At 45.1% G+C, this 25,900-nt stretch overlaps 1 protein-coding gene across 1 annotated transcript in view; it reads left to right on the forward strand.

Annotated features, from left to right (window-relative positions):
* The first annotated feature begins 2,021 nt into the window (after nucleotides 1–2,021).
* The window catches only part of LOC129338850 (BOS complex subunit NOMO1-like), a 42,382-nt gene continuing 18,503 nt past the window's right edge, over nucleotides 2,022–25,900 (forward strand). The window contains exons 1-19 of the mRNA XM_054993362.1: nucleotides 2,022–2,164; nucleotides 3,548–3,637; nucleotides 4,614–4,659; nucleotides 6,660–6,760; nucleotides 6,893–6,999; nucleotides 8,114–8,186; nucleotides 10,440–10,592; nucleotides 12,455–12,592; nucleotides 14,248–14,337; nucleotides 14,535–14,640; nucleotides 15,490–15,640; nucleotides 16,013–16,190; nucleotides 17,541–17,682; nucleotides 18,807–18,938; nucleotides 20,698–20,834; nucleotides 21,064–21,151; nucleotides 22,115–22,178; nucleotides 23,143–23,238; nucleotides 24,161–24,370. Coding sequence (XP_054849337.1) covers nucleotides 2,039–2,164; nucleotides 3,548–3,637; nucleotides 4,614–4,659; nucleotides 6,660–6,760; nucleotides 6,893–6,999; nucleotides 8,114–8,186; nucleotides 10,440–10,592; nucleotides 12,455–12,592; nucleotides 14,248–14,337; nucleotides 14,535–14,640; nucleotides 15,490–15,640; nucleotides 16,013–16,190; nucleotides 17,541–17,682; nucleotides 18,807–18,938; nucleotides 20,698–20,834; nucleotides 21,064–21,151; nucleotides 22,115–22,178; nucleotides 23,143–23,238; nucleotides 24,161–24,370 — 2,228 coding nt within the window. The 5' untranslated portion in view covers nucleotides 2,022–2,038. The remainder of the gene's footprint in view (nucleotides 2,165–3,547; nucleotides 3,638–4,613; nucleotides 4,660–6,659; nucleotides 6,761–6,892; nucleotides 7,000–8,113; nucleotides 8,187–10,439; nucleotides 10,593–12,454; nucleotides 12,593–14,247; nucleotides 14,338–14,534; nucleotides 14,641–15,489; nucleotides 15,641–16,012; nucleotides 16,191–17,540; nucleotides 17,683–18,806; nucleotides 18,939–20,697; nucleotides 20,835–21,063; nucleotides 21,152–22,114; nucleotides 22,179–23,142; nucleotides 23,239–24,160; nucleotides 24,371–25,900) is intronic.

Here is a 25,900-nt window from a genome sequence, read left to right on the forward strand (position 1 = left end):
GAAGTTACAGTCAGGAGCAAAGTCCTGAGAATCTCAAGTATCAGGTTTGTTATAAAATCACTGAGGCTGGTCAATTATTCTCCCAGGTGGAAAAACGGCAAGGAAGGCAGGCCAAAATTTGAAGGGACAACATTGCCAAAGACAATGTTTAGTTCCTCTGTGGACTGAAATGCCGGAATTCCACAATCCTTTTGGCCTCCTTAACATTTTCAGAAATCTTATTATTAGCTTGATCAAACACAAGACAAACAGCTCTGTCCTAAGTGGAGTCAGAGCCTTCAAAGAGCTGCTGTACTGTAGTGGTTAAGGGGCTGGGCTGCAGACCTGCATGCTGCTTGGTCACTCCTTCCAGCCCAGCTCCCCAGCTGTATTGGGGGGATAATGTCATCATTGACTTTGTAGAAAACCAGGAAAAGTCCAGTAGCACCTACAAGACTAACAAAATTTGTGGTAGGGTAGGAGCTTTTGTGAGTCACAGCTCACTTCTTCAGATACCAGATACTTCTGATACCAGATACTTTTTCAGATTTATTGACTTTGGTCACTGCCCTGAGTGGGGCACTAATCTGTCTAGAAGAGTGGTATATAAGTACTGCTATTATTATTATTATTATTATTATTTGAATTACACACAACACAATCAATAATAAATAAAGATTGCATGTTATTATTGATTGGCCTTGCTAAGCTGATACAAGTTTCCACCAGAGACTTTATTATTATTATTATTATTATTATTATTATTATTATTATTATTATTATTATTATTATTATTATTATTATTATTATTCAGTCAGCAACCTTTTATTGGCATTCAATAAAACAGTTTACAATGAGCAGGGCAGAAACAAAAAAACAACAAAATTTATTATTATTATTAATATTATTATTATTATTGATGATGATGATGATGAAGTGGATTGAAGTCAATTGGCTTAGAAAGGTGCAACTCTGTCCAGGATGGCACCGCAAGGCACCTACAGAGCAATCCACGCCCACAGCCATATTGCTGTGGAGTGTGGATCTCTGTTGTGACTCTTTTCCCTGTCCTCGCCATGCACCACCCAGATCCAACCAAAGCATCCCTTGAAGCCATGTCATTTGCTGGTAGTGCAAACAGGCTAACAAAGAGCAGTTTCTGTGCCCGCCTTGCATTTCCCCCTTCTCCTGTCCTTCACTTTGCCGTCCTTCCAGGGAGCTGAGGACAGGGTATACAGTCACTGGTATTTAAAAAGGCTTTTGTATTGTAGGGAGAGGTTCTCAGATGCTTCACTAATGAGTTAAGGACCACAGACTTCACCACGAAGTTGCCTTATGTACTATCTGTTGTTTTAAATGTGTGCTTCTATGAGCTACCTGTGCTTCATGTGGTCTAATGTCAGCCCTAGAATGGCTTATGTTCTGTTTCAGCATTTCTTCAACTCTGTATTGGATTCTTACCAATGCTATGTCTTCGTAAAATTGTGTTTATTTACCCTGTGGCATTGTTTATAGAAATGTCCGGATCCTGACTGTACTAATCTCACACTGTGTAATCCGCCTTGAGTCCCAGTGAGAAAGGCGGACTATAAGGGACATAAATAATAGTAGCCCTCACTATAGCCCTGCGAGTTTTATCCTCACTATAGCCCTGCGAGGTAGGTCAGGCCGAGGGAGGGATTTCCAAAAGCACCTTCCAGAGCGAGCGGAGTGAACAGCCTCCCCCGAATTTTGTCCCCCTCCCCGACACCCGCACGTGTGAATGCAAAACAGGGGAGGAAGAAGCCCGTGCACCGGAGCCGTCGGGAGGGAGAATGGGAGAAAATGTCAGCGTCGCTTATCAGCAAAAGCGAAGTTGCCTCGGGGGGGGGGGGGGGGGGCGGGACGGCCGAGGGGGCGGTCTGAAGGCGCCCCAAGCCCCGACGGGCTAGGGGCAGAGCTCCCCCGGCCCCCAAGCGGCTCTTCCGGCCTCCCGGCAGCAGAGGGCAGCATCGCCGGGGCGCCGCCGCTTCCCGCTTCCCACTGCCGGCCGCCTCCGCTGCTGCTGCGCGCCGCCGGGATGCTGCGGGGCTGGGCGGCCGTGCTGCTCCTGTGGGGCTGCTGCTGGGGGGCCTCCGAGGACATCGTGGTGGGCTGCGGGGGCTTCGTGCAGTCCGACGTGGAGATCAACTACGCGCTGATCGAGGCGAGAGGGGCCGGAGGGAGGCGGCGGCGGCGGGGGGACCCCGGGCTGGGGGGTGCCAGGGGCGCGGGGGGAGCGGGCGCGCGTGCCGGAGCAGGGGGGTGGGCAGCCTCCCTCAGCAGGGAGGGGAAGCGCCTTTGCCCGCCTGGGCGCGCTGTTGGTTAAAAAGCGCAAGAGGCATTTCCCAAGATCGCCCAGTTCACGTTCAGCCGGTGCGGCCGGGCGTCGGGCGTCAGGAATGGGCAAAGTCTTGTGAAATGTTCCCTGTGGCGCAACGGGGCCCCGGGCCCAGCCCAAGCCGGAGGCGCTGCACTGAGTCTCTCTACACGAGACATCGGACACGGGTGCAATGTTAGAAAAGTGAATGCGTGCACAAGATGAGGCCACAATAAGTCTGACACATGTGGGGAGATGCAACCTGGGAAGGGTAGTTTAAAATGACAGAGACGGTGGCAGGGCAGAGTCTTTGCTGTGCACTCGAGCGGTGTGAAGGGGCTGTAGAATACTAGAAGGGAAACTCTGGCCCGTTGTAACCTCTCCAGGCCCAAGCCTTACAGGGGAAGGCAGCTCCACCTCATTTCTATTCCTGGCTGCCTTCTGGTTGATCCCACGCAGTTTTAGACTGGAGAGGTGAAACTTACAGACCCTTTGGGGAGGCAAAGATGAAATTGACACTCTGTCTTGAGTAGCCTCACAGCAACTCAGTCTTTTTAAACTATGCTTCCTGGCTAATATTGTGTCTCCCTGCACTTGACCACCATAGCCAAGGCATCTCATGTAGAGAGAGTAGTCAGCTGCTTTGGGGATCTCCAGGCCTGAGAGAAAGGCAGGGTATAAAGGGTTGAATCAAATAAACGTCTGTGCTTGCTCCAAAGCCCAGTGGGACCCCAGACACCCACTAGCAGTTCTTCCCTGATTTTTCTGCAGTGTAGGGGGGAGAGGGCCCTCATATTGCAGCAGGCTACGGAGTGGGCAGAAATAGTGTAGTCATTATTCTTTGTTTGGGATCTGGGAGACCCCTGTGCAAATCCCTGTTCTATCATGTTGTGGAAGCTGACCGGGTGACCTTAAGCCAGTTACTGTCTCACAGCCTGACCCACCTCGCAGGATGGATGCTAGGATGAAATGGATGAGGGAAGAACAATGTTGGCATCTTGCTTTGGATTCTCAAACAGGAGGAAAGGGGGGTATAAATTCCTCAATAAGCGTGGGGACAGAATGTGTCATGTGCCTCTCTTAGTTTTTTGCATCTAAGTTTTAATCGAAGATGCGCTTCCATTTCTGGGTTAGAAGGAAGTACATCTTCCTTTTGTATATTTGCGCACTTGGCGACTTCTCACTTGCGTAGCGCGACAATATTTTCAACCCCATGGTTTTGTTTTGCAGATTAAATTGTACACAAAGCACGGAACTTTGAAATACCAAACAGATTGTGCACCCAACAATGGTTATTTCATGATACCTCTGTATGACAAGGTAAGCAGCTCTGTGATATCACATCTGAAGTATTTCTCTTTATAACTTGATTTTGTAACTAACAGCCAAGTCTGAATGCCAAATAGCCAATACTGAATTGCCAAGATATATTCTGTTAAGTGCGTGGTTTTGTTTTTTAACTAGCTCACGACTGTCATTTATGGTGTAAAAGAGAACAAACTTTTGTGAAGCTCTGTTGCCTTGTAGGATGCAGGCAATTCTTAGCTCCTTGTCTTCTTTTAATAAAATAGCAGTAGCTACCCCTGCCGCCTGGCTAGCCCTTATTAGAATTCACAAACTGCTGATGGTGTTGCAGGCCTAATTCCAGTTCTATACTTTGGGTAGCACCTTTAAGACTAAGCAACTTTACCGTAGCATAAGCTTTCGAGAATCACAGTTCTCTTCGTCAGATGTGAATCACAGAGAACTGTGATTCTTGAAAGTTTATGCTACAGTAAAGTTGGTTAATCTTAAAGGTGCTACTGGACTCTTTTCGATTTTGCCACTACAGACTAACACGGCTAACTCCTCTGGATCTATGTACTTTTGGTGGGATATTTATAAGCATACTAAATATTGTGTGGATGTCTCAGTGGCTGGCATAGGTTCTCAGAGTGAGCTGCCATATTCCTCTGTTCTGGTTAAGCTTGTAGTCTTTGTCCCTGATCTCTCTCTCCAAGGTGTGAGTCAGAAATCTTTGCCACCCCACCTTTTTCGGCCTGCGATCCTTTAAACTGGAGGTGTTGGGGAGTGAATTTAGGACCCTGGAGGAATGTGTTAACATGTATGAAGTTTTCCTAATGTCTTCACCCTCTCTGCTCCTTAAATTAGTCGACAGAAGTTGATAAAAAGAATCCCATCAAAATTGTGCTGAAATGTATAACATTTATTATTAGCTAAAAAGTCTCAGTGGTTGATTTTCTGATAAGAAAATGGTTGAATTTTATTGTGTGATGTATTTTTATGTTTTTTTTAGGGGGATTTTGTCCTTAAAATTGAACCTCCCCTAGGGTGGAGCTTTGGTATGTACCTGTATATAAATCAGTTTTATGTACTGCTTTACATTAGGGAGTCTCATATGTTCTTGGCAATACCCACCCCCTGCCCAGTCATTTTAATAACAACAACAACAACATTTGATTTATATACCACCCTTCAGGACAACTTAACACCCACACAGAGCAGTTTACAAAATATGTTATTATCCTCACAACAATCTCCCTGTGAGGTGGGTGGGGCTGAGAGAGCTCTGGCAGAGCTGTACTGACCCAAGGTCACCCAGCTGGCTTCAAGTGGAGGAGTGGGGAATCCAACCTGGTTTTCCAGATTAGAGTTCTGCCACTCTTAACCACTACACAAAGTGGCTCTCATTTTCCCAGAGAATGAATTTCAGTTATGGAAAAACGGTAGAAGGCCATAGAGGAAGTTTCCATCTTTCTACCTTCTGACCCCTATCTTCTGCTGTTATTATGGTGGACCATTATTTCTTCTCTTTCCAGAGTTAATCATTGGGGAGTTGTGTGTGAGTTTTGATAGATGAAGCCATGCAGAGTGGAAGGGTTAAGTCCTCATATAGCCCTGCTGTAAACTGGGGCCACACTTGTTTGCAGTTTACTTCCAAAAAACCACTGGGAAGAGCAAGTTTGATATGTTTAGAGTGTTCCTTATCCACCTTTCCATTTTTTAAGAATGCTTAAGGCTGTATGAATGATAACAGTCAGGGTTTGGAAACAAAGGGAGGGTCAGCGTTAGAATTCCTTTGTAGCAAACGCATAAGGCTTGTGGAAGTGTGGGCGGTGTAACTCTTCTTATCATAAAAGATAAGTGATTGGGTTTTGTGCAACTAGGTAGAACATCTGGGGCCATAGAATTAGAGTATAAAGTATTTAGATCCAGAGGAGTTAGCGTGTTAGTCTATAGTTGCAAAATAGTAAAGAGTCCAGTAGCACCTTTAAGACTAACCAACTTTATTGTAGCATAAGCTTTCGAGAATCACAGTTCTCTTCATCAGATGCATCTGACGAAGAGAACTGTGATTCTCGAAAGCTTATACTACAGTAAAGTTGGTTAGTCTTAAAAGTGCTACTGGACTCTTTGTTATAAAGTATTTAGGTAAGTTTCTGTGGTTTAGAGTAGGGCTGCAGCATTTACATTAACCCATTTAACTCCCCAGATAACATTGATCAGTTCTTAATACGATTCCTCTTTTTTAAAAGAAGTATAGATAACAGCTATTATCTGTAGAAGAGGCCTGGAATATAAACAATGTATTCTTTCCACCTTTGAAACTGTTGTGTGAGTCATATGCAAATATATGCAGATTTAATTGATTTAAATGCCTTTAATGCAATGGACAGTCCTAGTGCTTAGAGGGCAGTCTTTTCCAGCAGGGCTGGCTAAGAATTTGTTGGCTCCTGTATGTTTTAATTCTTGGGTATGTAGAGTCTGAATGCTTTTAAATTGCTAAATTGTGTCTTTTAATCTGTTTTGGTTTTGTTAACTTATGCCTTTGCAATTTGGCTGCTATGTTGTTCACCACTTGAATCAAAAGAGATAAGGCAGGATAGAAATCTGTAATAATAAAACCAGAGGAGTTAGCCATGGTAGTCTGTAGTTGCAAAAGAGAGGCATCTGATGAAGAGAACTGTGGCTCTCGAAAGCTTATGCCTCAATAAAGTTGGTTAGTCTTAAAGGTGCAACTGGACTTTTTACTATAATAATAAAAGGATCTGTCTGTGACAGGTGTAACTCCTCAAAAATAAAGACAGGTGCCTCAAAATTGGTCACTTGCTTTAGAAAGATGGTGGGATGTGCACTGCTAAAAATGTAGCGAGTCGGGCCATCCTGGCACAGATTAGCTCCCCTGCACCGCTCAACAATTTGCAATGGAAGCAAAGGTTCATTTTCATAGATCAGACTTGCAAAAATGTGAGGATGTCTTTTAGAAGCTGCTGCAAGGTTTACAAAGAAAAATGCTGCAGGCTCCTCCTTTTCATTTCCTCCTTTCCAACTTTCCTCCCAGAGCCAACCAGTGTCGACATCCATGTGGACGGCATCAATGACATCTGCACTAAAGGAGGCGACATTAATTTTGTATTTACAGGCTTCTCTGTAAATGGGAAGGTGAGGCCTCTTTTCCTTGTTCTGCTGCTGCCTGCCTGATTGGTTGTTGTGTGCTTTGGGGAGGTGCTGTGGAAATAGGGAGCCGTGCAGTTTTTCCTAAAAACTGAAATAATGCTGCATTAACCCTGGCAGGTTCTCAGCAAAGGTCAAGACCTGGGTCCTGCTGGTGTCCTGGTTGCACTGAAGAATGCCGGCTCAGAGGCGACCATTCAAGTGACGGTCACTCAGCCGGGAGGAAAGTGAGTGTATGGATGGTTTCGTCTGGGTTGCATACTTTGTATTTGTAGCTGTAGTTTATTAGTTGGCGTGGTGCTCTTCAGTCTTTCTGGGTCTAGGACCCACTGATGTATGAGCATGTGACAGGAAGTCACTTGACACTGGAGTGATGTGGTAGGAAGAGATGGGTTTAGGGTTATGATATCACCGATGCCAAGCTATGGATTGTGAGTCAGCACTCCCAAGAGAGTCAGGAACACAAGACGGACTCTTGAGAGGTTTAGCATAGTGGCGAACAAGCCCAGGGTTGGGCCATAGAGGAATCCTCTCCCTACTAGAAATGGGCACGAACCACAAAAAAAAGAATCATGAGGTTCGTGGGTTTTCACGAACCATGAACTGGGGCCAGTTTATGAACCAGTTCGTGGTTCGTGGGGTTTAAATGCCCCTTCCTGGCCGCTTAGCAGCAGGGAAAGCGGCATTTGAGAGTTTAAAGGGCGCTTTCCTGCCTTGCAAGCAGCAGGGCCCTTTAAACTATCAGCTGGCAGGCGGCAGGGGGGGATCCCTCCCTCGCTGCCTGCCAGCTGATAGTTTAAAGGGACCTGGTGCTTGCAAGCGGCAGGGCCCTTTAAACTGCCCAAGCCCCAGCCCCACACTTACCTTTTGAGGGGTGGGAAGGCTGTTTTCGGCTTCCTCCGCTGCTGTGCAGGTCCGCAGGGTGGCAGCGGAGGCCAAAAATGACCTCCCTGCCCCTCAAATGGCTGCAGCAGAAACGAGCTTTCACGAACCACTGGTTCACGAACCCCGAACCGGCCTGGTTCGTGGGTTTTTTTGGGTCGTAATTCGATTTGCGGCCATCTCTACTCCCTACTGAATGATGTCTCACTGTCCTGCTGTTCTCCGCATCTTTGCCAAGAGGGCTGGGAGGTGTGGGGCCCTTGCTCTCTATGCCACAGGCCCAGCCAAATGGCAATTTAAAAAACCGGCAGTGCTCTTTTCACCCCAGGGCTGAAGGTCACTGCACCAGATTGCAGAGCTGCAGTTGCATATGAATGGGAACTGCCAAGAAAAGAAAAATATGGTGGGAATGCTTAACAAGGGTCACTGGATGATCAAATCCTTTCCCTCCTCCTTCAGGTTTGCCTTTTTCAAAGTGCTTCCTGGAGAATATGAGATCTTTGCCTCTCATCCGACCTGGATATTGAAAGAAGTGAGTGCTGGTGCACATATGACCGTAGAAACTAGATGCTCCCCCATCTACCACTGTCAGGCTGTAATGTGGAAGCTGAAGGGGCCACCATTGATTTTTGTGAGCTCTAAGCAAGTCAGTTTTGTGGTACCATGTGACGCCCTGCAGGATCTGGCACACCTCAGCCCCCCTGAGGTCTCTGGGTAGCCCACTAGCAGGACTTGAAGGCTCTTCAATTGTTGGTTTGGGTCCCAGCAGCTGGTATTTGTTGGTATACTTGCTTGGAACGTGGAACTTCCATTGAGCCTTTGTGGCTGATAGTTGCTGTTAGAGACCTTCTCCTTTGTGATTTTCATAATAATTACAACAGTGTGCTCATATACGGCCCTTCTGGACAGATTAGTGCCATGCTCAGAGTGGTGAACAAAGTCAATGTTATGATTATCCCCACAATACAGCTGGGAAGCTGGAGCTGAGAGGAGTGACTTACCCAAGGCCCCTTGCAGAGCTCATGGCAGAAGTAGGAATCGAACTAGCAGATTGCTGATTCATAGTCAAACCATTTAACCACTATGCTACAGCAGCTCTTTTGGTTTTATCCCCTTGTAATATCCTCTAAACTGCTGTCACTGCATCTTGCTGCAGTGTGTTCTACTGGCTTCACACTCTGTGAAGAAGAACTTGCTTGTATTTTCATCCTGAATCTACATCATTGGGTGACTCCAGCTTATGGGAGAGAAGAAAATATTTCCCTTCTCTTTGCTATTTACTAAATTTCTAAACTTCTATCATATCATGCCTTTCACCTCCCCCTAAAACTGCACATGCTGTAGCTTTTCAGGACCATATTTACACCTAAGATCCAATTTTCCATCAGTGGAGGAAGGTATCCTTATGATGGGTTGTTTTGTGCTTTTCAACTACCATAAGCTTTCAAGGTTGGAAAGCCATGTCTTCTCCCCACGCCTAAAGTGTAGCCCGTAGCTTTGGCTGGCTGTGTGCCTCCTGATATCGAGGGTTGTTTCCTACACATCCCTGCCTCTTTATAAATGCACTTCATCGCTTGAAAGAGAAAGGCAATGTGTTTGTAAGAAAGCTTGTTCACTGCACGCATGCATGTACACACCATGTCCCTTGTGCTGGAATAATTTACCCTCTGTTCTTATCAGTATATAATAGTTTAGAATAATGAATGCTAGAGCCTGATCCAAATAATTTCTGGCTGTTTATCTTTTCAAAGGGAGAATCTCCATTGCTTCTTTTCCCTTGTGGCCTTTGGCACAATTTGACCATTTTTGTACCTCACATGGTTTTCTCTTCCTCCTCCTGCACCTTTTATTTAAGATAAAGCCGGAAGAAGAGTTCCTTTCTAAAAATTTTTTTAATTGAAACTGTATAACACAAAACATTTCAAAACACATAAAGTCAGAATTAGTAACAGATAATGAAGCAAACAACTACTTACTAAATTCAAGAAGTTATAACTAATTACAACTTATAAGGAGAGTATTCTTACAATATCTAACATAATGATAACTCTCATATTTGCAAAATCAAAAAAAGTCCAGTAGCACCTTTAAGACTAACCAATTTTATTGTAGCATAAGCTTTCGAGAATCAAGTTCTCTTCTGTACTATGCATTTGACGAAGAGAACGTGATTCTCGGAAGCTTACGCTACAATAAAATTGGTTAGTCTTAAAGGTGCTACTGGACTCTTTTTGATTTTGCTACTACAGACTAACACGGCTAACTCCTCTGGATCTCATATTTTCATACTTACGAAAGAGTTTTAGGCCCGATAAAGAGCCGTTCCTTTCAAGCTATTCAAAGAATGGAAGCCATCTCTCTATAAAATTTGCAGTTTTTGGAAAGTGTTCTACTTGATAAATTTTATCAAATAATTTTTCTGAGATAGTGATCCCAAATTTTTGTGTACCAGATGTCAATTGTAGGGATGGATTTCGATTTCCATAGAGTAGCTATCACACTCTTAGCAGCTACTAGTACAGTTGCTATCAAGTCTTTCCTTAACTTGGGTATATGGGCTTGGTATGCGTCCCATCGGTCTAAGAGAAGAAGAGTTCTGATGAATGACAAAGCTTGATCGGGACTTAATGACATTTTACTTGGTCTCATCAAATAGTACAGTTACGTTTGGATTTTCCCTTTTATGTATTTGACTGTGGTTTGCTATGCTCATCGATATATACAGATACCCCTGAAAGGTTATCGTGATTGGGTATATCTCACCGACCCTGTTTCTCTGCTTCAGGCAAGCACCACCGTGCGAGTGACCAATTCCAATGCTTATGCATCTGGCCCTCTCATTGTAGCCGGTTACAATGTTTCGGGGTCAGTCCGAAGCGATGGGGAGCCCATGAAAGGTGTCATGTTCCTCCTTTTCTCCTCTACAGTAACCAAAGAGGTAGGACATTTTCAAAAAATGGATTTTATACAGGTGGAAGCAGGTGCAGCTTAGCCCGTCGCCTTCTTTCTTTTTCTCATGTCGATCTTTAACTTCACTTGCCGAGGATCAAATTGGGTAGCTGGCTTTAAAAATTAAGCATGTGATTCCATGTATGCAGTAACTCCATAGGCTGCCAGAATGTTTCAGGGCCTAATGCAAGGGGTGAATTTATTTATTTCTATTTATTTACGTTATTTATAGTCCGCCTTTCTCACTGAGACTCAAGGCGGATTACACAGTACGAGGTTAATACAATCAGTATCAAGTACATTTCAATACAATACCATAAGGTAAACCGATACATGTTTAAAAGATAAGGATCCAAGACAGAGTAGAAAAAATACTGGAGCAAAACATAATCAATTCTAGGACTGACATTAGACAACATGGAGCGCTGGTTGTACATAGGAGTACATATTTAAAGCAGCAGATAATATATAAGGCAAAAATGGTGATGAAGTCTATGAACCCCAACTCATTAGTGAAGCATCTGAGACCCCATCCCTGCAATACAGCCTTCCCATTTGAGTAAAAAGCCTTTTTGAGTAGTTCGGTTTTTATTGTTTATGGAAAGCCAGGAGAGTGAGGGCCCTTCTGACTTCCTCAGGCAGGTCATTCCACAGGATAGGGGCCACCACAGAGAAAGCCCTTGTACGGGATGTTGCTGACTTCAACCGTGTGCAGCCTGGCACCTACAGGAGACCCTGTTCAGATGAGCAAAGCTGCCGTGGAGGAACATTTTGACCTTTAAAGCCCCAAATAGGTGAACTGGGTCTAGAGTATCTTGGGGAAACATCTCCCATATAAGCTTTTCCTGCCCCGCACCTTGCTTTTAGATCTGCTATTGAGAATCTGCTTCAAGCATCATCTTTCACCTATGTAATACATTTCTATACCATTTTTCTTATTTATAAAAATATTGCTGGGGCACTTCCAACCATATTTAGACAAGTACATTATGAAGTCAAATACCCAAAATAAAAATCCATACTTGAATAATAAAATACAAGTCACTACAAGTAATTAGATGAGCAGCAGATAAAATCGGTATAATATTTCTAAAATCGATGATTCTTTCTGCTAAAAGTAGGGCCTTCTCAGTAGCTGCCCCTATATTGTGGAACACCCTTCGTCTGGATAAGTGTTGTTCCTCTTCACTTCCCCTTTTTAGAAAATTGATAAAATCATTCTTGTTCCACTGCTAAGCCTTTGAGAGAGAGGCCTTTGTTTATTGATTTCCGATATGGGGTGGAGCAATACTTCTCAGCTTTTATTACTTGATTTTAATGGATATTGTTTTGCATTGTATTAAAGCTGCAAACTTCTTTGAAAATCGGTTTTGAAAGGCAGCATGCCCACATTAAGTAAATCAAAATAAATATTGCTGTGCAGCTTCAAAAAAGGTCATTGGTGGCAGGGCTTTTTTTCGGGGAAAAGAGGTGGTGGAACTCAGTGGGTTGCCCTCGGAGAAAATCATCACATGGCTGGTGGCTCCACCCCCTGATCTCCAGACAGAAGAGAGTGTAGATTGCCCTCCACGCCGCTCAGCGGCGAGGAGGGCCATCTAAGCTCCCCTCTGTCTGGAGATCAGGTGGCGGGGCCACTGGCCATGTGACCATTTTCAAGAGGTTCCGGAACTCCGTTCCACTGCGTTCCCCCTGAAAAAAAGCCCTGATTGGGGATAACCAGCTTGTGTGAGCCAGAAATAGACAAACAATTTCTGTGGTGCTGCCTGGCTCCAATCCGCGATCTTCGGGCTTATCTGTTATGTTGCTTTTGCTAGTAGATGGCTCTTGTGAACGTCTGTCTTGTTTGTACAGGATATCATGGGATGCAAAACCTCTCCTGTGGATGGCTTCCCATCAAGGGAGGAGTCGCTCACCTATCTGTGCAATGTCATCTCCAAAGAAGATGGTTCATTCACTTTCCTGTCTTTGCCCAGTGGGAAGTACACTGTGGTAGGGAACAAGAGGCTTCTTTTCTTCTTCAAAGTAGGGTGGTTCAGGGTGGGGGGACTTCATGGTGGGGGATATTGAGAACGCAAACATGTGTTAATAGATACAAAATCCAAGATGACTGGTTTTTGTTTTGCTTTACTATGATAAAGAATTTAGAATTTGTCTTGACCTACGGAGCCCCTGTGTGCGTTCTCAAGCGCTGAACCGACAGCCGCTTGAAACCCATAGCAGCCTGATGGGGGTGTGGCCTTTAGCTTGCGACTTTTCATCCTCTGGGTTCATTTCTGAGAGTATAGGCACACATTCAGTTAGTAACTCTCGACACCAGAAGTTAAATATATTTAGTTTATTAAGTAATTCAGATCAGGAAGAGTGTATGCAGGAAAGGAACCGCTCTATTAAAGCACAAAGCAATAGGCAAAGAAAATAATAACAACTTGTCTATGCTGGCTAACTCTAACTAAACATTAAAAGGCTTTGCTAACCTGCATCTCTGATGTAGCTTCCAGGTGTGTTGCTCAGACTCACAGACCTACACTGCAATCCTAAAAAGAGTTACTCCAGTCTAAGACCATTGATTTGAATGGGCTTAGACTGGAGTAACTCTGATTTGAATGGGCTTAGACTGGAGTAACTCTTCTTAGGATTGCACTGTTAGAAAAGGAAGTCCCAAACCATGCCAGGCGGTTTGGTCATCTCGGTATCTGGCATGGAGCAAAGAGCCTGTCTCCCATGCTGGTAGGTTGATTCTGAACAGAGAGGATCCTCAATGCTGTGGGCAGCCGTCTTTTCAAGAGCTGTTAGCCAGTCAGGGCACACTTAGGGCAAAGCTACAAGTGACGAATGACACTTGAACAGCAAGTGTATTTCTCCCTGTTCACTTGCCCTCCACTCAATCCACTTGCTGTTCAAGTGTCATTCATCACTTGTAGCTTGGCCCTGAGATAATGCCTGGCGCTAGCATGAGAGACCGGGGAGGGTAGATGGAGGCTGATTCTCCCTGCCGCCCAAGGACATTTTCTTTTGAGCACAACAGGCTCCAGGTGCAGCTACTCAGAAGGCCTGCACATTCTTTTCTCAGAGACCAGGCCGAACTTGAGCCTGTGAAAAGTTATGCTCCTGAACCAAAGTCACACAACAGGCTTGCCATATAGGATTTTAAAAGCTGGTCCTGACAGAATTTCGTAATAAAGGGATAACGGTGGCAAACCATTAAACACATGAAGCTGCCTTATATATTGTGTAAGATCATTGGTCTGTCGAGGTCAGTCTCGGCTCCTCTTACTGGCAGCGGCCCTCCAGGGCAGAGGTCTGTCACATCACCTATTCCCTGATCCTTTTATACTTGGATGTGCTGGGCCGGAGCCTGGGAGCTTCTGCCTGCAAAGCGGATGCTCAGCCACTGAGTCAATGACCCTCCCGCTGTTGGTAACATGGGATCCTCAGGTTGGCTTTTAAGAAAAGAAAAGACAAACAGGCGTTGCTGTCTTGAGCAGTCATCTCTGGCCCTTACAGGACTTTCCCCTTTTGGGCTTTGTGAAACTGATAAACTCTCTAATGCAGCTGTGTATGCTCCTTGAAAACTGGGAGATTTTGATGTCTCTTTTGAAGAGAAGTGCTTCAAAATCTGTACTTTAAAAAAAAAATTCTTTCAGATACCCTTTTACAGGGGCGAGAGAATTACGTTTGATGTCGCACCGTCCCGGCTGGACTTCACTGTAGAACATGATAGTCTGAGAATCGAGGTGAGGTTTTTTTGTTCGTTTTCAAACCACATTTTGTGTGTTGTATAAAGGGAAAAAGTAGGTAGATACCTCACTGGTGGTGTATTGAAATTGGGGAAGGGCTTTATTGCACACATGAAACTGCTTTCAAAAAGGAAAGGAAACAGGTAGACGTGTTGCGACAGATTCTAATGTTCAGATTCATCTTTTTCTTCCAGCCCATTTTCCACGTCATGGGCTTCTCAGTGACGGGCAGGGTTCTGAATAGCCCTGAAGGTGAAGGAGTCGGGGACGCAATTGTGACGCTGAATAGCCAGATAAAAGGTGTGTGCAGGGGTCATTTCGTAGAAAAAGAGCCGGAGGAACTCATTAGCATAACTCATCAACACAACTCATTAGCGTATGCCACGCCCCTTGCCATCACCAGAAATGTGTCATTAGCATACCTGATTTACATATGCCACACTCCCTGTCATCACTTATCCTGGCTCTTTTGGACCCAGTCCTGGCCATTCAGGGCCGAAATTGGGCCCAAAATGGTCAGGATTGGGCCGCTGCTGAGTGGGAGAGTGAGCCACCACTTGACAGAGGCCCAATCCAGGCCATCTCAGCCCCAATCCAGACTGAAACGGGCCCAAAATGGCTGAGGGTCAGGTAGGTGGGGCCACCTGACATGTGACCTCTTTGGGGAACTGCCAGAACTGCGTTCCTGCGTGTTCCCCCTCAGAATGAGCCCTGGGTATGTGGCAGACGTCTTTGCCCTTCTGTGTGCCTGAGGAGAAGAGGTGGGCTTAGACATGGCTTGATCAATATCTGCTATGTTTGTACCCCTCTCTTCCTCTGAGGAGCTCAAAGCAGCATGCATGGCTCTTCCGTTCTCTATTTTATCCTCACAACAACCCTGTGAAGTAGGTTAGGCTGCGAGAGAGCAGCTGGCTCTTGGTCACAAAGTGAGCTGGGTGTGGCTGGAATGTCTGAAGAGCTTCAATAATTTTACGACATTTTATGTTTTATTTTGTAAGCTGCCTTGGACAGGTTCTCTGGAAAATAGATATTTTTTAAATAAATAATATAGTGTGAGCAGCCGTATATTATAGTGCTTCTTCTGTACCTTTCGAGCCGATTATGCGGGATTATATTCCTGACGTCTCTCTTTTTTCCCCTTTGTTAAAGTGGCCACAAAGTCCGACGGTTCTTTCCGCCTTGAAAACATAACAACGGGCACCTACACCATTCACGCTCAGAAAGAGCATCTCTTCTTCGATACTCTTACGGTGAAGATTGCCCCAAACACTCCCCAGCTGGCTGACATCGTAGCCTCAGAGTGAGTGTCCTTGAAGATGGAACCACCTTATATAAATGGAACCGGTTGATTGGCAGAGCCTCACAGAGCCAAGAGTTTTGGGGAGCAAATCATTATAAACTTTGGGGACCCAACCACAGCCTGTGTGGGAACACGACGGGGGGTCAGGGAGATGGGATACTTGGAAATGGGGATTCAGGTGGGAGAGATGAAGAACTACAGGAAAGGAGCAGTGTTTATTGACTGCTCTGGATGAACCTGGTGTCCTCACCCCCGGAATGTTCAGCCACCTTGAAGCTTTATTGGTCCCTCTGAGTCCCCCTTGTACCATCCGAACCCAGCCTGTACATCATATGTAGACAAATGACATAACTCTTTTCCATTTTCCAATAGGTTTAGTGTCTGTGGGAAGATATCGGTCACGCGATTTCCCGACTCGATCAAGCAGATTAATAAATACAAGGTGACTATGTTGCCTCAAGACAAGGACAAAGCCCAGGTGGTTACTACAGAAACTGACACTCATGGAGCATTTTGCTTCAGGGCAAAATCAGGTGCCTACGTCATTCAGGTAGGAATAACTTCATGCTCGTTTATTTGTTTGCTAAACCAATCAAATGTGGCTTCTCTGGGATTTTTGTGGGTGTTTTTAGTTTCTTAAAAAGCATAGAAGGGGAAGAGTAAGGGCTCATTTCAAGGGGGAACACGCAGGAATACAGTTCTGGCAGTTCCCCAAAGAGGTCACATGTCAGGTGGCCCTGTCCACCTGACTCTCGGCCATTTTGGGCCCGTTTCAGCCTGGATTGGGGCTGAAACAGCCCGCATCAGGCCTCTGACAGGTGGTGGCTCACTCTCCCACTCAGCAGCGGCCCAGTCCTGACCATTTTGGGCCCCTTTTTGGCCATTTTCAGCCCCTTTTTGCCATTTTGGGCCCAATTTCGGACCTGAATAGCCAGGATTGGGTCCAAAACAGCTAGGATCAGTGTGGCATATGCAAATCAGTTATGCTTATGACACTTCCTGTGATGTCAAGGGGTGTGGCGTATGCTAATGAGGTATGCTAATGAGTTCCTCCAGTTCTTTTTCTACGAAATGACCCCTGGGAAGAGTTATGACTTAGTCTTGGCATGCAAAAGGCGCCCCCAGGTGCAATCCCTGGGGATTGTTGAGGAAGAAAATGTTGAGGAACACTCTTCTGTGACTGAGTCCCTGAAGAGCTGCAGCCAACCATAATAGCCAGTTCTGAGCATTATGGACCAATGGTCAGCCACAGACATCTGGAGTGCATTCATGCCCATGCTCTTTCTCTTCTCCTTCCTCCAATTTTCTTCTACTTTTTTTAAAAAAAAGCATGGTAGTGTCACTGGAATGACCCTTCTTAGAATAGGCTTTAGCCTGCTTCATGTATCCTGACCCACAAGATGAAGACCACGGGGGTAGCATTCCACCGTTCCCCCCTACCAGCAGTATGTAAAATGTTATGCCAGCAGATGTAGATCGCAGCAGATTTCAGTGTAGCCTTGCCCAGTCCTGACCCCAGAAATGTTCCTGGTGATTTCTTGTGAGGTTTTTTGAGAAGAACTCAAGTGGAAGCTAGAGTTCTTCTCCCCTCAGAAATTATGGAACTCCTAGGATATTGTGTGTTTGTGTGACGGGTTTAGAGCTTCAGGGTTAGGTGTTTTGTGGGACCCATAAGATGGCAAAGAAGAGCACAGCCTGCTTTGAAGCAAGAAACGTCGGACAGCTGTTTCTGCTCCTGGCCCACCCAAGTGGATGTTGGAAAATTGAGTTTGTGGCAATTTTGTTTTTCTTTGGAATAAAGTCCTGAGCAGCTGAAGAGTTCTATCTCAGGGAATCTTATCTGTGGCATTCAGTTTCACTTGAAAGTGATCTTTACTGTTGTCCTGTCTGTGTTCTGTAGGTAATTGTTCCCGAAGCAGAAAGCAGAGCGGGTCTAGCCTTGAAGCCCCAAATATTTCCAGTGACGGTTGTTGCCAAGCCGGTGATGGATATAACCTTCTCCCAATTTCTGGCCTCTGTTTCTGGGAAAATTACTTGCTTGGGTAAGGGTGCCTCAGTAAACAAAAGTACTTGAGTCTCCTTACATGTCCTTTTGTCTGCCTGAAAACCTTAGGTCTCAAGGCAGCCTTGCCTCCCACAGCAAGTGTGGCTCATAAAGCTGCGAAATTCTGTAGATTTAATTGGTCACCATAATCGGTTGAAAGCCTTCTTCTTTGATTTGAAGAGATGTCCCTGATTAACCAGACAGAAGACTTTAAAAATGTGTTAATTTTAATACAGGGATTTACAAAACTAATAGTAAACCATTGATGGCTAGTGTGAGGCAGTGCTTCAAACTGTCATAATGTTGAGCCGAGCTGTGCTGTGAATGACAAGGCAGTGGTTCCAGAGGCTGAAAGAGAGAGAAAGTTTGGCGTAGTGGTTAAAGTATCGGATCAGGATCTGGGAGCCCCGGATTTGAATCCTGACTCTGTCATGGAAGCTCTCTGGGGGACATTGGGCTAGTTGCGCACTCTCAGCCTAACCTACCTCATAAGAGATTTTGCTGTGAGGATAAAATGGGGAAGAAGAGAACATTATAAGCCACTTTTGGTTGTCTTTGGGAAGAAAGGTGGGAGGGACAACTGAAGTATATAAAAATAGATCGTTGATTGGTCTTCTTTGAATACAGTCAGTCCACTTGAAAGGATCAAGTAGTACGTGACATGAAAGACCAGAGATCCCACAGAGCCATTAGCAGTTGGACTACACAGTACTGACCTTAATAGCCCAAGGGTCTGACTCTGTATAGAACAACTTGATTATATTCGCACGTGCCTTTTTGTCTTGCGATGGGTGCCGTCCTCATTCACGTCGAGAAGAGATGCTCATGCAGGAATACGTATCCCATGCTTTGCCTCAAATGTACAAATGGGACTCTGGCAAACCCAGTTTGCAAACCTGTGTATCACACAGGTCTGCTAGTCAGGGATCTGGGATCGCTTTCAGTTTCCGGTAGAACGTATGCTGAGTTTTCATTTGCATAATGTGAGGCAGCCCTCAAATGATGCTCCAGCAGCCAGCCATCAGTTTCTTGGAAACTCTGTTCTGTAAAACTTCTGCTTGATGGGAAGTTCTGTGCCAACCTGACATCCACTCACCCCGGTGTCGGTTTTGTGTTCCCCAGATACTTGCGGCGAACTCCTCGTGTCTCTGCAGTCCGTGAACCGGCAGGGAGAAAAACGGAGCCTCCAGCTTGCTTCTAAGACCAACTCGGTGAATTTCGTCTTTGAAAACGTGCTTCCAGGAAAATATAAAAGTAAGGGACACTTTTCTCCCCCTTCTCTTCAACCCTGTATAAACTTCCAGTCTTTTAAAGGATGTGGGTGTGAAATCTCAGGTCCTTTATAGGATATCCTAAGCAATCTCAGAGTCCAACCAAATGGTGTTTTGTATACTTGTAGCTCGGTGTACAAGTATGCAGGGCTTTTTTTCAGCTGGAATGTGGTGGAACGGAGTTCCGGAACCTTTTGAAAATCATCACATGGCTGGTGGCCCCGCCCCCTGATCTCCAGACAGAGGGGAGCTTAGATGGCCCTCCACGCCACTGAGCGGCACGGAGGGCAATCTACACTCCCCTCTGTCTGGAGATCAGGGGGCGGGACCACCAGCCATGTGATGATTTTCTCCGAGGGCAACCCACTGAGTTCCACCACCTCTTTTCCCAGAAAAAAAGCCCTGCTTGCATGTAAGTGACCCTTCACTCTGCTTGGAGAAGTTGGAAGCCTTTCGCCACCGTAAGTGGCTCTTCTTATTAGAAGGCCCTGAACTTTCTTGAGCAGAGTGGTGGGGTCAGACCAGGATTTCTAGCATTTTTCAAGCACAAATGCCTGATCTACATGAGTAGGTTTTGAGGAAGTAGAACAGGCTGTTCCATGTCAACCTGGTGATTGGGGATACTGTTGTAGCTTAGCAGGGTTAGGCTGTTTCTCTCTGATGTGCTGGATTTCTCCTTGCAGAGAAGTAGGAGTGGAAACATTCAGAAGTATCCTCCTTGGCTTGAAGCAGGGTGCAGTCCACTCAGCTGTCTAAGCCTTTCTTTTGCAGGGTAGACTTGACTGTCACTGCACCAGAGGTTGATTCTACGCAAGTCATATAACCCTGAAAGCACGTCTTCTGCGTCTGCAGCCATGCAGCTGTGCAAATCTGTTGCAGCTTGGCACATTAGGCCTGACTGATGCATGCAAGAGATTGAAGTGGGAGTGAGGAGTTAGAATGGACAGACTGCAGGTGGGAGGACTGCGTTTTGGAATGCCCCCCTGGGTCTAAAACAACAGAAAACCAGCACAGCAAACAAAGAAGAGTGTCTGTAGAACCTTCCTCTCTATTGTGCCAGGTTTCTGTTTGCATAGAGGGGATTTATGCGAAGGGGCATTCAAAATGGAATATGTTACACCTGCAGTTCAGAGTGGTGCCGTGCCCCTTACCATATCATTCTTGGGCATCTGTGAACCAAGCTTCCCTCCCCGTGTATGCGGATGGGCAGGAATCTGGAATTGACCCCATCTTGGGACAGTTGTTATCTGTTTGTTGATTTTGTGATGAACTGTTGGTTTATGAATTATTTTTAATATTTGTATTATGTATTATATTTTTATAACTGCTGTACCTTGCCCTGAGCCCGCTTGTGGGAAGTGTGGGCTAGAAATATAATAATAATAATAATAATAATAATAATAATAATAATAATAATAATAATAATAATAATAATAAAAAGTGGACTGTAATCCACACTCTCAAGGAACTCCGTATTAGAAATGAGTTGTCACAACTGTGTTTAGGTAGTTTGAGCAGTTCTTTATGCTAAACTAGCATCCAAGCCCCCCCCTTTTATTTTTTTTTAAAGGGCTCTAGAAAATGGAGCGCCTTCCGGAGACACGGGCCGCCTCGCCTGGGCTTCCCACCACAGCAGCCTGCCTTTTATAGGATAGCTTACACTGGCATGATGCTTTCTTGTTATAGTTTATAATGAAAGCCAATCTGACATCATGCAACCCACCACTTTACTATCCTTGCAGCAAGCATTGTCCGTGAAGACTGGTGCTGGAAAAATAAATCCTTGGAACTTGAAGTTCTTGAAGATGATGTGTCGGGGATTGAGTTCCGCCAGACTGGATACATGCTCCGCTGTTCCCTTTCTCATGCAATTACCTTGGTAGGTACAGGCACCTGAACGATGTATGTACTTGCAAATGACAAATGTGCCTGCTGTGAATTGAGGGGTTCCCACTCTAGGTGTCCCTCTTTTCTGGAGGCAGGCCAGATGTGCCCACGTGGGTGTCTCCTGCCCGCAAAATGTGTGTAACACGTATGTCCTTTTCCTCATTCTTCTGGTTGTTTGCTTGTCAGTCACTTTCTTTTTTTTGGCCATTTTAATCTATCAGGAATTTTACCAGGATGGAAATGGGCCTGAGAATGTTGGCATTTACAATCTGTCCAAAGGTGTGAACAGATTCTGCCTCTCAAAGCCAGGTAAGTTTCTTTCCATGGCTGATTGCAAATATATATGAGCAAGGGGAAAAAAATTCTCAGCTGAAAAACCATCAGAAAAAGCTCGTTTTCTTCCCCCTCTTCTGACCTTTCCCCCCTGGGCCTCTAGATACCTTATGCTGAGAGAAAATAACGAGCCAGAAGTCACCCAATGAGTGTCATAACTGTAAAGATTTGAACTTGAGTGTTTTTTACCCTAGTCAAACATTCTATCCACTACTCTTCAGTCCTCTGTTTCTTACCCAAGTCTGTCCATTGAAGCCATTGCTGAGTTGGGCTAGGGGACAAACTACAAGTGACGAATGACACTTGAACAGCAAGTGTATTCCTCCTTGTTCATTTGCCCTCCACTTGCTCTCCACCCGATCCACTTGCCGTTCAAGTGTCATTCGTCACTTGTAGCTTAGCCCTCAGTTCCAAGTACAGCCTGCATTCCCCAGAGCACATAGTCTCTGGAACATTGGGCAAAATGTCCAGAATTTAAGATGACATTGAAATCACTGTCTAATGATGGTTTCAGTCTAAGGAATTATGCCATTTTTCCAGGGATAGAGCCAGAGCACCTCAAAGACCCCTTCTCATTTTCTGTTCTAGTGTGTTTTGTTCCCTCAGAAATGGGGGTGGTGGGGGTGGAGTGGCATGAAAATGGGGATGGAAGGCCAAGAGGAAAGTGTGAACATTCGCCTCTCTCTTGGCCTTCCCTGCAGAAATAGATACCAAGAACTAGTAATCGACCTGTGTTTTAGAGGTGTGGCAAGCTTTTGAGTTACACAGAACTCCTCATCAGGTCGAAGAGTCCATTTTAAATTTTCATGCAAGGGTGCTACTGTGTTGGGAAAAAACCTTGTTATGTGGTTGCAAATTTTAACTTGTGTAATTTTTAATGAGAGCCTTTGACATGTGAAATTTGAATGCCACCTGTGTATTGGGTTTTAATTTTTCCAGGCGTGTATGAAGTAACACCCCGTTCCTGTCACAGATTTGAACATGAATACTACACCTATGACACGTAAGCATGGGCTGTGGAATAGTTGTGATAATGCTTGCACGAGGAGCTTCCGTGGCAGTACGGACGTATTTCTCCCTGTTCTGCATCCTGAACTTTCACTAATATACCATGCTGGCTCATCCTTCCAGCATACCCAAGCTCCAGAGAACAAGATGGCTGCTCCACTATTCAGTTTAGCCAAAAACGTAAATAGTGCTTTAAGAAAGACTGAAGCAGCTCCCTCCCTTTCTGTGTCCTCTCCCTCTCCCTTCAGGCATCTAATGCTTGAAAGAATTCCTTATTGCTACCATGTTGTTGAGGGACCTTTGCTGGAGCAGCTGGACTTTCCAGTGGGCTTCTTTGTGGACTGCCTTCTTGAAAAGACTTGGAAACACCGGCTGCTTCCAGTCTAGAACCTCCTTCTCTCCACTCAGTTCCACTTCTCACCCTTTCACTGCAACAGCTGCCAGAGATCCAGAGGAGTTAGCCGTGTTAGTCTGTAGTCGCAAAATAGTAAAGCGTCCAGTAGCACCTGTAAGACTAACCAACTTTACTGTAGCATAAGCTTTCGAGAACCACAAGATACATCTGACGCAGAGAACTGTGGTTCTCGAAAGCTTATGCTACAGTAAAGTTGGTTAGTCTTAAAGGTGCTACTGGGCTCTTTTCTATTTTGCCAGAGAGGCAGCCTCCCAAAATGTCCTCTTTAAAAAAACAAACAAAACAGGTTGTTGCTTTAGCTTGCAGTGGAAACTTTGTAAGAACCCTCCGTTTTTCAGTTCCCCCTTCTTTATCCTGCACTTGGGGATTGCCTGTAACTGTGCTAGGGGGACTCCTGATGGTTACCAGCCTGCAGTCTCAAAACCCTGAAATCACCTGAATCCTATGTTGCTTGGACCTTTGCAGGGTGAAATGGAGGAGAAGGAGAGGTTGTTGGGAGCCACCTTTAAGCACACTTCATTTTTTTTTTTGCTTTGGTTTCTAGATCTGCGCCAAGTATCTTGACACTTACTGCCATTCGGCACCATGTCCTTGGAACAATAACAACAGACAAATTGATGGATGTGATGGTGACCATTAAGTAAGGACTTACAGGCTGCAATGTCTGTCCTCAAATGCTTTATTCAGGGTATGTGGGTGCCATGGAAGCTGGTGGGTGGCTACCTCCGAGGTGAGGATCAATTTGTTACACAATAGCAGTGGTTTGAAGTTTTCAGAGTTCCACGTATCCTAAATTAAAAGGGGCATCCCTCATAGTTGGAATATGGTTGGAATATTCCAACACAGTGTTCCTTAGTAGAACTCCAATGGCCTGTTGTCTGTAGTTTATTGGAGAGTCTGGTATTGGTTTGGTTTTGAATCAGGGCTTTTTTTCAGCTGGAACGCGGTGGAACAGAGTTCCGGCACCTCTTGAAAATGGTCACATGGCTGGTGGCCCCGCCCCCTGATCTCCAGACAGAGGGGAGTTTAGATCGCCCTCCGTGCATGGTGCGGAGGGCGATCTAAACTCCCCTCTGTCTGGAGATCAGGGGGTGGGGCCACCAGCCATGTGACCATTTTCGCTAAGGGCAATTTAAATTTTTAAAAACTCCTCCCCTTGTTCCAGCTGACCCAAAGTGACGTCATTGTGCAGTCCTGAGAGCATGCGTGCACTTTGCGTATGCGCATGTGGTACCAGGGGCACCACCTCTCGCCAGGAGTTCCCCCCTGTGCTGGCAACCCATTGAGTTTCACCACGTCTTTTCCCAGAAAAAAAGCCCTGCATAGAATCAGTTAAAAGTACACATTCCTGGTTTTGGAATGTGGAAATAAGGTTCCCAATTTACTCAAGGTGGCTCTAGTGAGTGATCCAAGTTGCATTTTATTGAGGAAATTACCTCTTCCAGTCTTCTTCTGGCTTACAACCCAGCGTGGGTTAGACTTTCCAACAGTGGTGTGGACATCTCCAGTTTCACCACTGAAAGATTCACTTTCTTCCTCGTACCTTCCTTTCACACCCCCAGGTCTTCAATTGACAGCGAACCAGACTTGGTCCTTGGCCCACTGAAATCACAGCAAGAACTGCGCAGAGAGCAGCAGTTGGCTGAGATCAAGACGCGCCAGCAGGAGAGAGAAAGGAAGGGCCCAGAAGAAGAAGGATCGAAGCCGCCCGTGCAGGAGATGGTGGAAGAGCTGCAGGGGCCTTTCCACTATGAGTTTTCCTATTGGGCCAGGTATGTTGCCTTCCCGTTCAAAGGTTGCATGGCCTTCCTTATCTGAAGGTATATATGAGTCAAATTGATTGATATCATATATAGATTTATGATTGAAGGGAATAGAAATATTAATGTAAACAAATATAACTAAAACAGAAAGAAGAAGAATAGAATGAACAATATATAGAGTATAAGTTAAGCTGGTTGATTTATATGAATGTATGGCTTACATAGTTTACGTTATACAGAAATATTTGAAAATGGAATTATGGGATAAATTGTTTACCCATTATGGAAAAAGGGACTCATAGTTAGGGTACAGAGCATTAAAAATAGTTAAAGAAGTATTGCTTAGAATAAAGGGAGAATATATATTTGTTAGATAGAGGAATATATAAAGAGTAAGGGAAAAGGGACAAAGGGTTGGAAAACTGTTGGAAGTCAACAAAAAAGGGGGGGAAAGGGAGGGGGTTAGAAATTGGGAAATGGGAAAATTGACTGTAATGTGTAAATATATGATCCTAACCCAATAAAAATTTTTTCAAAAAAAAAAAAAGGTTGCATGGCCTTCCCCTGCCTTTGGAGCTCTGTGTATCAGAGCTGTTTGTTTTCAAAGAGGAACAGAATGCTTGACAAGCATGTGTTTTAAGGCTAGTCTGGGAATAAGCAGCTGCAGGTCATGACCTGGGAAGGTGGGAGGCTAAACTGAATTTTGTAGCCCTGCTATTTCGATGCAAAAATCCCACATTCATTTCTGTTTTTCCCTGCCTGCATGAAAGCGTTTTTATTCTGCCCGACCTTTGAGAGAGATGCCTGCTTCATTGATTTGGGTGTTCAGGCCGAAAACAGTGGGCTGCAATTGTGATTGTTTTCATTTGTGTCTCTCCCATTTTTAACTTGTGGTTTTTCCTGTTTTTATCCATCAGTCTGCTCCCCTCTCTTGCAATCCAAGTTGCTGGAAATCCTCTCTGGAATTCCCCCCACTGTGCAGACGCAGGACCACTGAACTTACTTATTTTAAAAAGAGTAAAATATTATTGAGGAATCTCTGTCTTTGATCCAGAAGAGTTAGCCGAGTTAGTCTGTAGTGGCAAAATAGAAAAGAGTCCAGTAGCACCTTTAAGACTAACCAACTTTACTGTAGCATAAGCTTTCGAGAACCACAGCTGTCTTCGTCAGATGCCCGCTATGCATCTGACGAAGAGAACTATGGTTGTATTGTCGAAGGCTTTCACGGCCGGAGAACGATGGTTGTTGGGGGTTTTCCGGGCTGTCTTGCCGTGGTCTTGGCATTGTAGTTCCTGACGTTTCGCCAGCAGCTGTGGCTGGCATCTTCAGAGGTGTAGCACCAAAAGACAGAGATCTCTCAGTGTCACAGTGTGGAAAAGATGTAGGTCATTTGTATCTACTCAGGAGGGGTGGGGTTGAGCTGAGTCATTCTGTAAGAGTTTCCCAGGGTGTGGAATGCTAATGGCGGGAGGCTTCACTGTATCCTGAGGCGGTTCTTTTGCATATGGATTGGTGCTTGATGTGCTAATCTTCTCTGCA

The sequence above is a fragment of the Eublepharis macularius genome, chromosome 12 (assembly GCF_028583425.1).
Source record: "Eublepharis macularius isolate TG4126 chromosome 12, MPM_Emac_v1.0, whole genome shotgun sequence".
Lineage (NCBI taxonomy): Eukaryota > Metazoa > Chordata > Lepidosauria > Squamata > Eublepharidae > Eublepharis > Eublepharis macularius.